We start from the raw sequence: 17,746 nt of genomic DNA on the forward strand, positions 1-17,746 counted from the left end.
GACGCGCGGATGCGGACCTTCGGGCAGCGCCGCGCTCCGCCGAGCGGGGAGGTGCTGAGCTGAGGGCTCGGCGTGCCTCCGCACCGGGCGTTTGTGCAGCGTGCTTCGACGTTGGCGTCCTGAGCGTCCAAACACGAGCGTGTTCTCCCTTTTTCCAAAAACGGACGGGAATTTTCAGCCCCGAGGTGTCTAGAGGCTCCTCATGCGGTTTCCTAGCACGCCCCATCACACCGAGCTCACCGCGGTGCACAATTCAGACACAGGTTTGGCCTCGCAGCCCCCAACACAAAAGTGGCACTGCTTCAGTAACTCGCAAGATGTGGACCTGTGGGTCACCGAGCTGACAGCTCCGAGCCCCACAGTGCGGCATTACCACCACTGTAAGAGTTCTTGACCGGGGCAGGATTTTCAAATGGGTGTTGTTAATAAGTGAAATCTTACCGCTCACAAAGAGCACCAGGTCCCACATCTGAGCTCACAGCGCTGTGTGCACAAGTATGAGATACACAGGGGTACAAGATGGAGCACCTCCACTCCTCCGGCCTTCTGCAGCAGGACAGCAGAACAACAGCACATTTTCTGTTCTTTTTTTTTTTTCCTTTTTCACAGTGTCTGCCAAGATGAGGGAATTATTTTATGGTCTGCAATATCTCACCCCCAGTTCAAACGACCCTAAGACAAGGAGCTGAGACCACCATGAGATCTCTGGGTCAGCCACCGATGCCACAGTTTAAGCAGTTCAGTGTTAAAGTGCTTTGGGGTGGAATCTGTGCTGCAGATGTTGCTGCTGCCAGGGGGCTCTGGATGGAAACTCCCCATCAGGCCATGCATCCAAGTGCCTTTGTGAGCCATGTGATGGACGTGGAATAAAAGCAGATGCAATAGCCATTCAACACGGAGATCCCATTTGACACTGCTGATGTAAATCAAACTGAACGAAATGTTTCGGGACGAATTGCAGAGAAAGCTGGATGCCATTAACAGGGGTGTCAGCAGCAGCGGCAGGATGAGGCCCTGCATGGGGTGGGGGTAAGCAGGGATGGGAGCCACCTCGCAGCACCCCCTGCATGTCCCTCACTGCCATTCATTGCAGAGGCAGCTGGATTACATTAGAGCAGAATGAGGACTGGGGAGAAACAGGAGCATCAACAGTTTTAATTTCTATCCCACAATTATTGATAATGATGTGGGAAAATCTAAAAATAAATTTGGCAAACTGGGAGTAAAAGACAAAGGAAGAATCCAACTCTGGCCATGCTCTGCATGGTGGGGCACAGCAGCCTGCTGTACCACGTCAGGAAGCGCTGCTTGCCTTTCTTAGATGTCTCCTATCTCTCATTTGATGCCATTCAGGCAATCCTTGATTACATGACAACACACCACGTAGCAAGGCTCCCATGATTCCAGCAGCCTTTTCCCTCCCAGCACAAATAGGTACTCTCTTGTTTTGCCAAAGCAAAATGGATAAATGAGGCACAGCTGTGACAGACCAGAAACAAGAGCTAACAGCAAGTCACCCTTGCACAGAAAACAGTTCTACAATCAACCAAAGCAAACTGCAAATGTCAGCTTGCTAAATGGTAACCCTGCTGCAAAGTGACCCAAAGAGCCACATCGGTGTTTGCTAACTTGCTTTGGCAGCGGCTCTGCTAACGAATCTCTGGATAAAATACACAGATGTGTTCAAAATTAAAGGCAATGAAGATAGAAGGATGGACAAAACCAGCAATATGGCCCCCAGCTGCCCCTGAGGCCACAGTCTGAGAAAATATTCATAGAAAATATCTCTTTTTCACTCCTCAAAAGCTCCTGACTTCAGATGCTCCTCCCTGTGCAACCGGAGTGCCTTTAGCAACAACCATCCCACACCCATGGCTCTTTTTATTCACTCCGTGATGAGGTAATGCCAATTTTAATATACCACGAAGCTAGGAACCTCCTGACTGGCAGCCCTGGCACGTGTTAGGAAAGCCTTTAGCCAACAATAATGGATTTAAAAGTGCCAGAGCCAGCAGGTGGATGGGTAGGCCTTTGTGGGTGCTAACAAATAGCCACAAGTGGGGCCTACATAAAACATTAGACAAATGAAAGAAATGGCACGAAAAGGTTAATTCTGTCATTCCCAGCCCTGAGGCAGTGCTCTCCTTCCCTCATCTTCTACCAGTGTGAGATCCAGGGAAATGGGTGGGAGATATGGAAATCCTATTGCAAAAGCACCTGCCCGCTCCTTTCCTTTCCCCAGAGAGCTGCACGCAGAACATTCTATTATTTAGTTAATTGCAAAGAAACAATTACAAAGGAACTTGGCAAATTCCCTCTAATCACAGCGAGACCCGGTGCAGTTCAGTAAGTTCAGCAAATTAGCAAATAAGTGAATATAAAAAGGAAAGAATAACACAGCTCAAATTGCACTTTGTTCGTTTGTTTTGTCAGTCGTCGTTTCTGTTTAATTATTTAAGATACTTCTACATAACATTCTGGTACATTTTGTATGATAATAAAGGTTTGCTAGCACAGAAAAGCTGTGCTCGGCTATTGAATATCCGCCGAGAGGAGGAAGAGAACTGCCAATTCCTTGCATGAATTCTGGAGTGTCTGCTAAGGAAAAAATTCCAGGTTGGACAAATAGGCTCTGCCATTCCTTGTGTAAGACACCAGTAAGGATGACTGCTTCATCCTAAGCTGATGTTTGGACAGGATGTTATAACCTGTATTGCAGGCATTCATGATCAACTCCCAAGTTTATGTAAGGCTGCTTTAATTTTCTGTGTATATAACTAGAGGCCATTTAAGCATAGCTTCTTTTATAGCTGTGCTATTACCAGACGACAGATTTTACAATATTTCATTTCTAGATTCATATTGCAGGAAAGACTTTCAAGCTCTGCTACACCACCAAAGCAGAGCATCACTGCTGAGCTGACAGAGGGAGAGGGGCAGAGGGGTGAAGTGCAGGCGTGATACTGCATGGCTGACAGCAAGGAGGTAAGGCAGTGTGTCACAGAGCACCACAGCCCTCCTGGTTCCTTCCCCATCACTTTGAGCATCAGGATTTCATGACAAATCTGTTTGTACTGCCAAGAACGGAAGCCCTCATGGGGCTTTTGTGGTATCCAGTGTGCAGTGGTTTTGAGGCAGGCTGGCAAAAATCTTCCCAATGGTGGAGGAGCTGCTACAGCCTGAGCGTCACCTGGAGAGGGAAGTTCTGTTTGTAAGGGGAACAACAGGAACATTTCCTGGGGATCAGAAAAGATGCACGAAGACGTGACCTCAGATTTTAAGTCAATAGGAAAGCCAGAGTGGAAAGGGCAAGAGGAGCAGGGTACGGCTTAATCAGCAGAATACAGCAGAGCATCATTAACAGGAATACAGCAACGTTTGCTGTTCAAGGCTACTCCTTCAAGCACAATGAGGGCAGAATGAATGCTAAAGGCCAAGTAAGTAAGAACAAATGTGCTTTACGCACATCTGGTTTTGTCTTTTTTTCTTTCTGGCAAATTATTTATCCAGATTTCACCCTGTGACTGTTGCAACTAACAAGCGAGCAGCACAGCAGATGAACCGCACACACGAGACTTGCTGTACTCGGCTCAAAGCCACGTATTTGAGGGATGGCACAGCAGAACCACTTGACAGGATTTCTCTTTTTGAACAGAACACCAGAAACAAGACTGAAAGCAAAAGCCCACCACTGTTGTCAATAGTGCCAGGCTTCCATTCACCCTACTGGCAGCAGGATCTGGAATTTATACTAACGAAGAAACTCACACCCCACATGTTTAAGAGCTAATTTTTTACTGGCCTCGTTGCTTGTCTTGCAGAATGAAGGAGACCAGGCTCAGTAAAACAGCACAAAGTAAAAAGTCAGCCTAGGTGCGAAGTGAAAACAACAGGAGCAAGCTGAAGAGGTCACAGAGGTAATGCAAATACAGCTGAAGCAGGGAAGCATGAACAATTAATTTACAAACTTGGGCTTTATTAGAAAGTTCAACAGTCAGGAGAAAATACACTGCAACTGTTTTAGCTTTTCAAAAGATCTCAAGGTAACTTGCACAGTTCCAATTATTAAAACAATCATACAAACGATGGCTTTCTGATATGCCAAGATGAATAAACTTTCCATTTCATCTGTATAAAAAGCTGCCTGTCTAGGAATTATTTGCATAGCTATGTAGGAAATATTACATCTTTCAGGTTTTAATGCCTCAGTAAAATATTTACAGGCATAGGCACTTAAGGACAGAAAGAGATCAAATCATGTGAAAGATCTCTATATTCACACATGTTCACTACCTGCAAAGAGTACAGCAAACTGTAAAGGGTTTTAAGTAGGCAACATTATCCCATGCAGAACTGGCATGGCGTCAGAATGGAAAGTGTGCTATTAGGGAGGTTACAGTGGAGTTTAAGTTGAATTCAGGACCTTGATGCCCCTGCAAGGTTCCCGGTGCTCTCTGCAGATAATGTTTTTCAGACATGTAATGTCTGTACTGGCCCTATCTTGAGAGGTTTGAGCCACATAGATGTTCACTGTCCTTAGCTCCCTGTTGAGCAGAGAAAAGGAAAAATGCCCCATTTCCTTTGAAAAACACATTTTCTTCCTTTACTGCTCCATGCCTCTTCCCAGATCTACAGGCTACTCACACTGTGGAGGTTTCTCTTTCTAGCATACACCAAACATTCATATGCTGTGACCGTGTTGTTATCTTTCAGAATTATGAGTTTGAAGCGTGCTCAAAGGAAGCATCACATTTGTTATGGCTATCAGACTGCAGACTTCAATTTATGAAGCTCATTCACCCCAGAAGACATTTGCTCCTTTTCACACTTCCTTTGGTGACTTTGGGTCACACAAAGTGACCGTCTCCCCTTCATCCTGGAGTTCAGCTATCAACAGCACTGCTGCTGGTCATACGCTCAGTTAAGACAGAAGTCTTTCTACTCTGTGTCTATTTCCTGAGACTTTCATATTGGTTCTTTATTATGGCACAATAAATTGAATGTCAACTTCATTAAATTTGCTGTCCAAGCATTTCCCTGGAGGGTAACAGTTAGGTGGGTACTTTATAGCAGACTCGGTCCTGACACACACTACGTATTTTCTCCTTAATGTGTCAGTCCTCAGCTCTAGTTACTCTCTCTCTGGAGGTATCCATGACAGGCACAGTTACAGACTTGAAACATTATACATAAGAAACTCAATACAGATCTGCTTCTGTTTAGCAAAATGACAAAATGACTTTTTTTTCTTTTTTTTTTTTAAATAACACAACTTTCAGCAGTAGAGAGAAATAGGCATAGGCTTCTCCCAAGAGGATTTTATCCCTTTTATTCTTTTATTTTATATGCCTTTTTTCATCCTTTCTGCAGATAGCAGTCATATGACCGAAGTACCAGCAGGAAAAATTTACCCAACTTGAGTATAAATGACATTCTTCAGTCTGCTTTGGGTATGGAGAGCTCTCAAAACTGCCTTTGGAAAAAGCAAAGGCGGCATTTCTACTGCTGGGATTAAATGAAATCAGCTGCATTGTGCTGCAGCCATCCAGTTTCCTCTTTGGCTGCAAGTACTGGCATGAACTATGATAAGCACAGATAGTGCTTCATTGAAATCAGAGAACTGAGACAGCTCTGAGTTATTAGTATTCTGCAAAACAGCAGCGACTGATTTTTAATTTAAAAAAGAAGAGGGAAAAGGTGATAAAAATCTTCTATTTAAGAGTGTGCTTTCTGTTTACAGGAGATTTTATTACTCCTTGATGACAAAGAAACCACTAGGGTCTCCACAAAGACTTTACTGTGTGTTCGTAAAATAAATTCTCCTTTCAGTAAATATCACATAATTTACCTGATTCACCTTTTACAAAACAAAACAGAATGCATTTTAATGCCTTTGGAGGATGTTGCAATGATAGCCTGGAACATAACGTCCTCCTTCCAGTCAAGAAGAGGTACAGTTTGTGTAAAAGATCTAGAAAGACTCCTCTGACCATGTTCTCCACGGCCCATTATGTCATTGTTCCCTTCATGAAGTCTGGTAAAGATAATGTCTATTGGTGTTATTATTTCTGGGTGTCTTGACATCTGTAAGTCAACTGCTTATCCTGCTTCTGTTCAGGCTACAAGATATTTTACCCATCCCCATGCAAATCCCTCAGAACAGAGTGCACAGTGCCATGCTTTCCAGACTAAGCCTCATAGCTAATGACAGGAGATGGCTGTGACCCTTCTCCCTGCCTGTGAATGGACTGAGGGTGCATTTGCAGTGTATACTGCTAACGTGCACACACACACACAAAGGTAGTGCTGAGAGGAGAGATCTACAGCAAAAAAACATTAAACTTAAAACCCCTTAGTGCTCAGTGTATGAGCAATCCAGCTAGGTGGGAGTTTCAGGCAATCCAGAGATATAAGCTGAAACAGGACATACAGTATCATATCTTCTACGTCAAATGTTTGCAGTGTCATCTCTAACGTGTGCACAATCCACTTGCATTTGTGATATGTAAGCATATCACAAGCAAAAACTAGTCACAAGGACATCCCTACTATTACACCCCTTCTCTGACAAATACAAATAGAGGCATTTACGTGATCACATACAAAGTAGTACAATATATACCATAGCAAACACACTGGGAAAAAGCAATAAATAAGAAAACTGTGTGCAGATGCAGTAGACCTAGAGCAGTACTATGACAGAAGTGATTTGCTAAAAAGACTTTACACATCTGCATAGACTGTAAATGTGTAGTATATAAAAATACAAATTAAAATGCGACAGTAGAATTTTTAAACAGAGAGGACCTCATAGCAAATACAAGCTGTTCCCCTTTGCATACACAGGCTGAAAACTGAGGCTAAGTCATTTTTCACTTCCCAATTTAAAAAGGTATCTTGGTCAACTTGAAAGACTTTCTTTGACACAAAATGCTCTGAGCACCTGGTAGAACTGTAGATGTCCCTGGTCTTTGCAGGGCAGTTGGACTAGATGGCCTTTAAAGCTCCCTTCCAACTCAAACAAATCTATGATTCTATGAAATATCTCAAGCCCTTGCTGCTTTCGTTTAAATTTGTCAATTTCAACTTCTGTCTCACAAATTCAACTGTTTTGGTGCAGTACTGTTAAAACCCAAACTCTCTCTTTGTACCACAAGGCTAAGGATAACAGACAGTCAGCAGCTTGTAGCCATATATCTGCAGAGATGACTTATCAAACAAGTATTTATCCACAGCTGGAAAAAAGCAGACAACTGCAGGCTCACATTCCCCCTTTGTTCATCTTTGATACGCTTTACCTCGGTGGAAATACCTTTGTCTGCAAACCAAACAATTCAAGATCAGAGCCCATTAAAGAAGTGGGTGGAGGTTTTCTTCATCCTCAACGATGGAGAGACAATTACAATATCATCTGAATCGTCCGAGTGAGCTTCATCCACAGACAGAGACAGAGTGGGCTGCAGCTGCTTCTCACAAGACCCGGCCGAAACAACTGCAAAAGGAAACAAGGGCAGCAATAAAGAGCAGTGACAAAAACAAGCCCTTGTGGGAAGGGTAATATTCTCTGAGCCATCGAGTATCCAGAATTACCTGCAGTTATGAATATCTCTCATCTATCTTTTCCTGCATGTAACTATTCCTGTTCTGTTTTAATGAAGGAACGTGCATGCCAAGCACTAAGTTGACACACTGACCACACGTGATTTGTCTTGTTGTCTTTAAATCTTTGCAAGCGGTTACACACCACAAAGTAAAGCAACGTGATACTGAAACCAGGTCATAAAAATAAATATTTATTAGATGGTCAGAAAAGGAAAAAATGATCCAAGCAAGCTTAAGCTAAGCAGAAAGGTCATAATGAGAACTTCAGTCAGATATAAATAGAGAGAAGGGAAATGGGTGAGAAATATGATAGTGACAATGTCTTTCATTCATCTATCTACAAACCACTACATATATTCACATGCTGTTATACTTTACTTAATGACACAAAGTTTTACTGGTTCTATGCATCTCAGCAATTGCAATTTAAAGAAATGTTCAGGGCATAAACAAATAGAACCCTGGTTCCAGTAAAAATTGGAAAGAAAACTGATACATGAGGCCCTTTACATCTGACAAGCAGAACCAGCAGATTCTAACCCCTGTGCAAGAAATTTATTAACTTAATGATGACAGCTATTAAGATCTTCTAGCTCAATACCCTGCCCTCAGCTCCACTTATTTTTCGGCTTCAAGTGTCGGTTCTCTGAAAAAAAGACTCTCTCCTAGAGGAAAAGAAACAAATCAAGATGACCTGTGGTAGAAAAAGGAAACATGCAAGTAAGAGGCGATGCACTGAGAGTTTGACACTGGACTAGAAAGCAGAGGGCACACAGGGAACCTTCCTTAGGGAGAAGAACTGATGTTCCATGGCTGTTATGGTGAAATGAGAGGGTCCTGACGAAGAAAACTGCTGGTATGGAAGAGGCATACACAGCAATTGGAATGTGGAATAAAGAAAAGGGGACTGCAACAAGCCCAAAATAGAAAAAGGGTGACAGGCAGAGAGTCTGTGAATGAAAACAAGGAATGCAGGAGGCCATCACGTTGACCTCAACCTACAGAAGCAAAAAAACGCATGACTTTCTAGTTAAGTGAAATTCCTCTCTGTATCAGTCAGCAAAGAATAAGAGAATTTTTCAGAAAGATTTATGAGTGCTTGTGATAGGGATAAGGAAGGAGAACTTTTGGAAGCAAGCACAGTAACTAGAAGATGCAATGCCACCAACAAACATCATATATGAAAGGGCTTAATATTGACCAAATCATTCAAGATTATATCCTGTTCTTGAAGACTGAGATTTTATTGCCCTCATCTTCAGTTGAATACACTTCAAAATGACAACAATATTTTTGTCTTGTGAATGGCTAAGCACACTAGTGAAACAACTATATGTAAATTCATTATGATTTTGAAAATGCTTCAGATAATTTAACAGTTGCACCCAGAGCAGCGAGTAATATGTGAAGATCAATGCTTACTCAAGATTGCTGTGCATATTCAGAACGTTCTCTTCCTTTCTATCACTCCCCTGACAGAAAGAAACAAAGCCTAAATTTTAGACCGAATTGTTATCATCTGTTCCACTTCACGGGAAGCAAAGAAATGGCTACAAACCTTCAAGTAATATCCACGTTTGTAAGCAAAGCAAAGCAAAGCAGCGCTGAATGCTGCAACACTTGTGGTAGATTTTATTCCTCTAAAGAAAACAGACATACCTAAACTGATGAAAACAATGTAATTTATTCTAGCCCATATATAAGCCTCTTTAAAACACACTTTCATCTTCTCCATTCCTCTCAAAATAATGCCAAAAGGCTTGTGAAATTAAATGACTTATTGCAATGTGTATTTTCATAGAAAGTTTAAGATCTTTGAAAGATTGAAAGGTCACAAAACACGAGTTTGACCTTGGAACGAATGAAGCAAGAGCTTGTTCAACAGCTGCATGATTTAAAGCCAAAGGAATTTGATTGCTTTAAATCACTCAGCTGTTAAACAAGCTCCTTGTCTTCTCTGCTTTCCAAAATACAGAATGACCAGTGAAGTGCATTACTCCAAAAGCCAATTTCACTAGCACATTTTCACATCAGTCATAAGCTAGGAAGGACAGATATCAGTCTTTCAGTAAACTTGAAGTTACTAAAGCAGTACAGCCCAGGCAAAATGGGAGGCTGTGGGATTTCTTTTCTGGATGCTGTCTCTAGACATAACTAAAATCACTCAAAACTAAAATATCTTCAGAACCAAGTATTACTGACCCCTTCAAAAGTAGTAGAATGTGCTTTTGAATATGGTATACAGTAAAGTTTTCTTATATAGTTTCTCCTCCACTGCAGGGTAATCTTTGTATTCACAGCCCTAGCAAATCTGGCTTATGCTCCATCTCATATCTTACAGAAACAGCCTGAGCTGACTTAAACCATGCTCTGATTCTCAGAAAGTCTGCAGGGAGTGTCAGCTTTTCACCAACAAAAATAAGTCAGTGTTTCTCAGGTCACCTTCAAAGCTGCTCTTTTTTTCTCCAACTGGGGTCCATAAAATCTCCTGTTCAGGATAGAGCTAGCTTTTTCTGTTTGTTGTCCTTTGAAGCTGTGTGTCTACAGCTTTTCTTTCTGCATCATTGTTTTGCCTTCCTTGCTCAGTACTTCTAACATTCTCTTAGAAGCACTTCTGGCTTTAGTTTTATGTCCTCAGAAGCAGCAAGTAGAATTCAAGAAGGAAACCAAATTGTAGATCAGCCATGAGAAAAGAAAAGACATTTTCCCAGTTTGCACCACTGTGGTACCAGCTGGAAAGGTTATCCACAACTTCATTTTTTTTCTCCTTACTGCAGGAAATGAAGACTGCTGAGGAAACATGACATAATAGACACGGCTGACTTGTCTACAGGTCCAAAACATGGTGGAGAATACCATACAACAGCTACGTTGGTAAATATTAAATAATTACCATTCTCCCCACAGAGACCTTCCAATGTGAAGTGGCAGCAAGCAGGTGAAGTACCATGGAGAAAGTGGAAGTGGTATTGTCAGAACTTATAGTCTTTATTGGAGGGACTGCACTTGCTTGTATAAAAGAATACATGCACACAAAGTGCAAGTATGCATATGAACATGTGTATGCATTTGCAGGAGTTCTCTGTAAAATTAAGCACACATTTGCTCAAATTCCACATGCTTTTGAGCACAGAGGGAAATAAGATTACCAGGAAGAGATGACATGCTGGTTGAAGTTCTCTGGAGTGCTGCTGGGACTGGTTTGTTCTCTGTACTGCAGATAGCAGAATCTGTTTTCTCACTTGTGCTAGACACAGAGAGCCTGCAAAAATACACAATGCATAGCACGAGGTACAGAACAGGAACACCAATCTGTTGTCAGAACGCATACAGGACAGTTTCTTGTATTACTAGCATCAAAGTTTATCACTTATGGAAGCGAGCACAGTCACTCACATGAGGTGACAATTAAGTAACTCTCACTGTAACCACAGCAGTCAGCACTAATGGCTTCTGGTGCAGTAAACCCTGGAGAAAAAGGAAGTATTTTTTCAAGCCAGAGCCACCATAAACCTATGTAGTAAGCAAATCACTGAGTTCTTCCTGAGCTGAGTAGACTTCATGCAAGATCATATTCTAGCTCCTTCCTGTTCTTCTTCCACATAACATTTAACTATCACGTGTCAGAGCTTCACTCAATTTTAAGCTAGTGTAGCAGCAATGAGTTTGATAGCAACTGTATTTTTTTTTTCCAAAGAGTAATTATTTTCTTCTACTTTCCCTCATCCCTAAGGAAGAGAACATGCAGCAGGATGTAGGAAGACTGCAACAAGAAACTCTTCTGTTGCATACCCATGAGAAAGCTATCTTGTGTGTTTGAACAATGCTCTCTTTCTCCTGTGCCAAGGCACCCACGCTAAAATCCTACACAAAAAAATTACCCCCCCCTCTGTAGTAAAAACAATTTTGCTACTACACTGCAGAAAAATCTATTCATCACTTACCTTTCCTCAAGCAGTGCTGTACGTGTTAAGTGAGCCCTGAAAACGGACTGGATGAATGTCACAATCTTCTCTTTTTCCTTGCAGAGAGAAAATGAGCTCAAGGAGTTTGACACTTGAGGCACACATGAGTTCTGCAGAGTAATCAGATCAAAGAGAACTGACCTTTTACAAATTGCACAGAAACGTGACAGAAGCTTTGTCAATTTTATTCCTGATTGTGAAAACAGCAGTGGAGCAAACACTTCTATCTTTTGGTCTGCAGTCTTAAAGGTTCTATAAGACTAAATCAGTAGGAATGCAAACCTGATCACCCTACAAGTTTTGAAGTATTCATATTCAATTAATGAATTGTTAGATATTTGCAAGGTAAGGCTTATAGAGTTCTGAAGTTCATTTATACCTCAGACATGAAACCATCCAGAAGCCAAAAGAGGTAAGGCAACCTTCATGAACTATTCAGTTCTGCTACAACTGACCTATTTGCTTAAAACTGACAAGTGCAACCACATGGACAGCACGAATGGAGAATTAATTTTAGCATGCTAAAGGTGCAAAGGATGCTCACATAAGCTGGCAAACGACTTAAAGAAAAAAATGCTTAACTGGTAAGGAACAGTTACAGACTATAATGCAGAGGAATTACAGCTTTATTTCTAAGAAAAATTGTGAACTAAAGAAGTCAGAAAGGAATGCCAGGGAATGAACTTGATATCTTTCTGAAAGTACAGTGGTGCTGCCAACCAGTGCATTAAGATCACTCTACTGGGTGACACAGAGAATTAAATGTGGAAGTACAGTACAAAGTAAAGTGAAATTAATGATATAAATGGATAACCATTTGCCCCTGAAGTTACCTTTCTTCCAGGGCTTTGCCTGTTGTAAGGTTGGGCACCATGCAGCCCACTACTCAGTAGCAGCTTCTGTCGAGCCAGATGTCCTCTGAAAGCTGCCTGAAGCACAACAACTGCCTAGTATTGAGAAGAAAAGGAAATGGTAACTCCCTTGAAAGATGGCAGCTATAAATTAAAACGAGTCCCAAGCACAGAGGCACATACACAAAATAGCTTTTCCCTTTGCAGTGGACAGTGATGTCCTGACATTTTTATATGTCGAAGGGATCTCACACACCTACTTCACAGACACTCTGATACAATCCAGAGAATACCCAACATGTGAGGAATAAAACAACCCATGGTTTAAACTCAGACTAAAAGTTGTTCATCACTGATCCTATCAAATGCAATTACATTCCAGCTGTCAGTGCTAACCTATATTTCACACATAGAGAAATATTATCCCACTCTCTTATTAGATTCTGGCTAGCCAGCAGGCTCTCTGATGCTCTGGTATGATCAGAAATCAAGCAAAGCCTGGCGAACCATTGCAGTGATTGTGCTGAATGCAGCAGTCTTTCCTCTCTGCTCAAATATTTTACTAGATTCTAATCTAGATATAATACATGCTTCTGTCACATAATTAGAATTTGTTCTAACTTCTGAAAGTAGGATTTCATTTTCTGTAAGAAACAAGTGTAAGATGCTATGCTGTGTGATTTGAAAAAAGTTTAATCAAATCCTGTATGCAAAGCATTTATTAAGTGACAAAATTGTCAAACAAACTCAATTTCTGAAGAACACTCAGCAACATTTCTCTTTAGGAAAGGCTTCAAAATCCTACTTGAAATTCTTCTGAAGATTCATCACAGTGAAAATGAAAAACATACAGAAAATTTGAGATTGAATGGTGAACACTTTGAAAAGATATATCAAACAAAATCAGGATGTTGCAAGGTGGATCATGAGCCAGCCTGAATTACAAAGATGGCCTTTGAACAACAGCTCATCACAATAAAACCTCTTTAAAGATAATTTAAATAAAATATTGGGTTATGCTTTTATACAGGTTACATGTGATTCACTGTTTTGTTGGGTATCATAAACATACTCACCTCATCCAGAGCAATTTCTTCCTTCTGAAATGGAAAATGCGTTAAGTCATAGATCATTACATTTCAAAGTTTAACATAATAAATAATAATGTAATCTTTTAAAAGAATTTAATCCCACCTTATATTTTATCATTTCATTATTTTCACTGCCTAACAAACTTTGCTCTTGTTTGAAAGCTTGCTGGGGAAAAAAAAGGAAAAGAAAAAGAAACAGTTGAAATAATAAGAAATAATGCAATGATTTCAGGCCTCAGTACTGCTTACTCTAGGCTTTAGCTACTATGTCACTCATCTGTAGCCTCAAATGGAAAGTTAGGCAGCTTTCCTAAGCACAGGTCCAAAGCACTGAGAAGTCTGTGCTTAACAACAGTATTGAAGAGGAAAAAACCCCAAACAATTCTCATGAAAGCTTGTCTTGGTGCTACAGCATTAGTTCTTAGAAGAGACTTCTCTAATGTGGCATATTAGAGGGGCAGGACACATCAGCTGCACACTGGGTTGGTTGGCTTGGGCTCTACTCCAGTGCTAATGCTAGGTGCAGAAGGCAGGAGCCATAAGAAGAATATCCAAGGAGGCAATGTTACTAAGGGAGCACTGCTTCTGCTCCTTTAGTTTATCTGCTCACCCAGATTCCCCCACGTAGAAACTGCACTTCTCAGAACAGAACAGAAACAAACTTCTAGGAAGCAAAGGCAAAAGAAGCATTAGGAAGGACTTGAAAAGGGTGGTGCAAGAAGGTGATGGTAAGGAATCACTGCTGCAGGTCCTGGAGCCCTGTGGAAGGTTATCCAGACTCTGAGACCAGACTAAGATTCAGACCTCACTGCTTCCCAACTGGAGACTCTCACCTTATTTCGGTACAACCTCCACCATCTCTGGATACATTTGGCTGCTTGTTCCTTCTTGCAATCTTCCTCATCTTTAACTTCGCAGTCTGGTGAACACTGTGAAGGAGAATCTCTAACTTATGATGCAAATTAGAATTCTGTGAGGGGATATAGGTTACAACTGACTCAGAAAAATCGACACCAAAGTCCTTAAATGTTCTGCCTGCCCATAGGGTGGAAAGAAGGTAAGGAGGAAAATCTTAGTTCTGAATACTGCTCATGTTCAAACCTGTAATCCAGATGACTGTTACTGTAAAACACATTCCTGTCCTTGTTTCAGCTGCTAGCAGAATATGGGAATGGGAATTTCATCTACATGTACTTCTCTATTTCTATGCATCGCTAAAGCAGCAGGAACTCCCACAGTGAAAATCAATGCTTTGCTGATAAGAAATAATTTTTGTATTATTGACAGACTGAGAACAAAGGTCAGGGTACCTAATTTTGCAATTCTTCTCCAAGGAACACAAATATTAATCAACCTGGAAGCTCTCTCATGTCTCTTGCTGGCAGGTGGGACCCCAAAATTGTATTTAACCTTACTGATGTGCTGGCCATCACATGACACATGCAAGACTGAGAGCTTGTGTAAATCAGTACAACTCTACTTTTCTGTCTTGAAGAAATTAGTTAATTAGAGAAAAAAGACAAAGAAACAGAGCAAAACAAGATTTTCTTCCAGATATTTCTCCTGAGATGTGGCTGTACATTGAGCCTCTGGCCATCTGATCCTTTTGATCCCTAAATATCAAACCTACACCAATCGTCTTACCTCGCTTGCCAAACTAAAGTTACAACAGCAATTTTAAAACACTAATCTAATTTGTTGTTAGAAAATTCCAAGTGAAAGAATAAGAGATTTTATAGACCCTGAAAAAAGCTGCTTTGTTCTTTGAAAAGGATTTATTTATAACCTTTGAAATGCTGAGTTAAAGGCTTACGTTTAGCAAACGGATCATGTTATATTAAAAGTGACAACCTACCATTAGAATGAAAAATTGGTGGGAACTTAGTGATAATTACAAATAATGGGAACATTTCAATAAATAGATGGTTACCGGCCAAGAATACACACAGTCTGCAGAGGAAGGAAGGGACTGTTCATTGGCTGTTTCTAAATAGAAACTCAAGTTATTTGGTATTCAAAACATCATTTAGCATCCACCACCCTCTAACAAAAAATCTAACTTAAATTCCTACAGAACTGCACTATATATCAAAAATAGCATCCTCTTAAGCTCATGGACATTTTTATTTATATTTTTGTACACCCTGTACTTTAATTTTAAAGTTCCAGTGATCAAAATTTCCAGTTATAATTGTGAGATGGTTTTTAGTGGAATGAGATTAACATGACCTCCCTATATCTGAAAGCATTTCTGCCAGTGCCCATTCATCTCTACAGATCAGCCACAACATTTAGCACAGGGGTGGGAGATTACTGAGATACCAAGTTCACTCCTAGTTCATGAATAAAACAAATTGAGTACATAGGTCCATTTAAGACTGTCCAGGACAAATGGCTGCACAAACACAGTTATTAGATATCTAAACACTCAAAATGGAGATGCTATGAATACTTTAACTCCAGAAACACTTCAGTTCAAGGAGGTTAAGTGCTTACTGCATTATGTTGGCATTTTCTTCCATTTTTACTTAAATATCATGTCCCAACAGCAGTGGAACTTAAAAAAAGAAAAGAAAACCCCAAAACACTTTGTTTTCATAACCATTGGTGCTCTTCATCTCGTAAACTTTCCCAGGGGAAAAAAAAAAAGGCCCAGCTTCCATCCAAACAGAAAAGCTAAATAGTATTTTCTGACCAGGTAGCACAAGTGCCCTAAATGATCACCTGGTCAGCATAAAATCATTGGAAAGGACTGTTTTTGCTCTTGCTTCCCCCCTCCTTTCCTTCCGTGTGTGCTCAGTGTGTCAGAAAAGAGAAGAAACATTTAGCTATTTAGACTATCTGATCAATTCACAGGATATCAGATGCAAGGAAAAATACCCACAAAACATTTATCTGTACCTTATTAAGCTTCTCTAATGCATCTTCTGTCATTTGTCTCTCCTCTTCCTCCAATTTTGATTGTGATTTCCCTTCTTTCTGTGTAAGGCTCTGGATTTCCTCGCTATGGTTGAAAGGCAAATATATTAATAGTTAGACATTTTCTGTTGTTCCTGCTTTGAGTAGACTGAACCTATTTCATAAAATTGGGTTACTTTGGCTATTTTAAATGTCAAAGTGGAAAACGGGGCTCAGGTTAACATTAGACATACTCTCCCAGTAACAGAACATGGACAATCAATTCTCAAGTTGCGATAGCAAAGCCTTAGGTTAAAATTCTAAAGAAAATGGCCCAAGGTTAGAATGGTACAATTGATGCTATTAATAATACAGGTAGATTTGAAATGATGACTGACAAATATGAAACTGTAACAAAGTGCCATCTTACAAAGCAATAAGGAGGTCACTATTTTTCTCCCCTACATTTGCACAGGATTATTACCAACGTATTAGCAATGGTCTAAAGGCAGAAACTTCTAGATAAAGTAAAGATACTACAGTTTTTCTTGTAAATTGAAAAAAGTTCTCAAGTACAACATGGCAGTTTTCTTTTTCCATTCGCCTCATTCACTTTTCTTACAATCTAATTCTTTTTCCTATTGTATATCTCAGACTTTCACTTTCTCTAAAATCTCTGTAGATTTCTTCCCCCGATAACTTACCCCATCTATCCATCAGAGGTTTACATAAATTAATTCCCAGCTTCCTGCAGTCCATATGATCTATGAACTGTGTTTCACTTCAAAAGAGAATTCTCTTTAACGGGTTTTGCCTGAGTTTTTTCTTGGTGTTATTTCTTTAAAGATCTACTAAAACAAGACATGATACCTTAAAGTCAGCTCGTCCTTAGTGCTTTCTTCCTTGTTATTCTGGTACTTCTGCAGCTCCAGCTCTGCTTCAGCCTTGGCCTGAAGCAACTGCTTGATGTCTAAGCTATAGAGGAGTAAGGAAATCTAAGCAATACTTTCATCATTCATATTCCAATAAGGTAATTTTTTTTAATTTAAACTTCTAAACAAAATGGGTTTTCTTAAATTTGGAAAGGAACTAAACATTTAATTACCCTTTTAAATAAAGCAAAATTTGTAAAGAGAGGCAAAGCGTTTTATTAGCAATACACAGCTGTGTGCAAATCTCTGCTCATGATCAGAATAACCTCCCTGGCCTTACGCAGTGACATATGAAACTAGTCTAAGCAATTTAAATTGCAAATCAATTGCTAACAGGAGAGAAAAAAGACAGCGAATAGCCTAGCAGAAGGAAGGTTTAAGTGGAGAAAGTGGCAGACCAGAACAAA

General features: G+C 40.4%; 1 protein-coding gene across 2 annotated transcripts; it reads right to left on the reverse strand.

The window, feature by feature from the left end:
* Positions 1–3,955: 3,955 nt before the first annotated feature.
* On the reverse strand, positions 3,956–17,407 carry LOC100550202 (IQ domain-containing protein E-like). 2 transcript variants are annotated; one of them, XM_031555871.1, is made up of 8 exons: positions 17,278–17,407; positions 16,411–16,513; positions 14,343–14,438; positions 13,495–13,518; positions 12,401–12,514; positions 11,547–11,677; positions 10,752–10,864; positions 3,956–7,492 (listed from the first exon to the last, which is right to left on the reverse strand). In XM_031555871.1, exons 2-8 carry the CDS (start codon positions 16,441–16,443, stop codon positions 7,341–7,343), a joined length of 663 nt encoding a protein of 220 aa, XP_031411731.1. In that variant the 5' UTR covers positions 16,444–16,513; positions 17,278–17,407; the 3' UTR covers positions 3,956–7,340. The 2 variants fall into 2 exon arrangements, with proteins under 2 accessions (XP_031411731.1, XP_031411732.1); XM_031555872.1 differs by lacking the exon at positions 13,495–13,518.
* Between the last annotated feature and the right edge of the window lie 339 nt (positions 17,408–17,746).

The sequence above is a fragment of the Meleagris gallopavo genome, chromosome 16 (genome assembly GCF_000146605.3).
Source record: "Meleagris gallopavo isolate NT-WF06-2002-E0010 breed Aviagen turkey brand Nicholas breeding stock chromosome 16, Turkey_5.1, whole genome shotgun sequence".
NCBI lineage: Eukaryota > Metazoa > Chordata > Aves > Galliformes > Phasianidae > Meleagris > Meleagris gallopavo.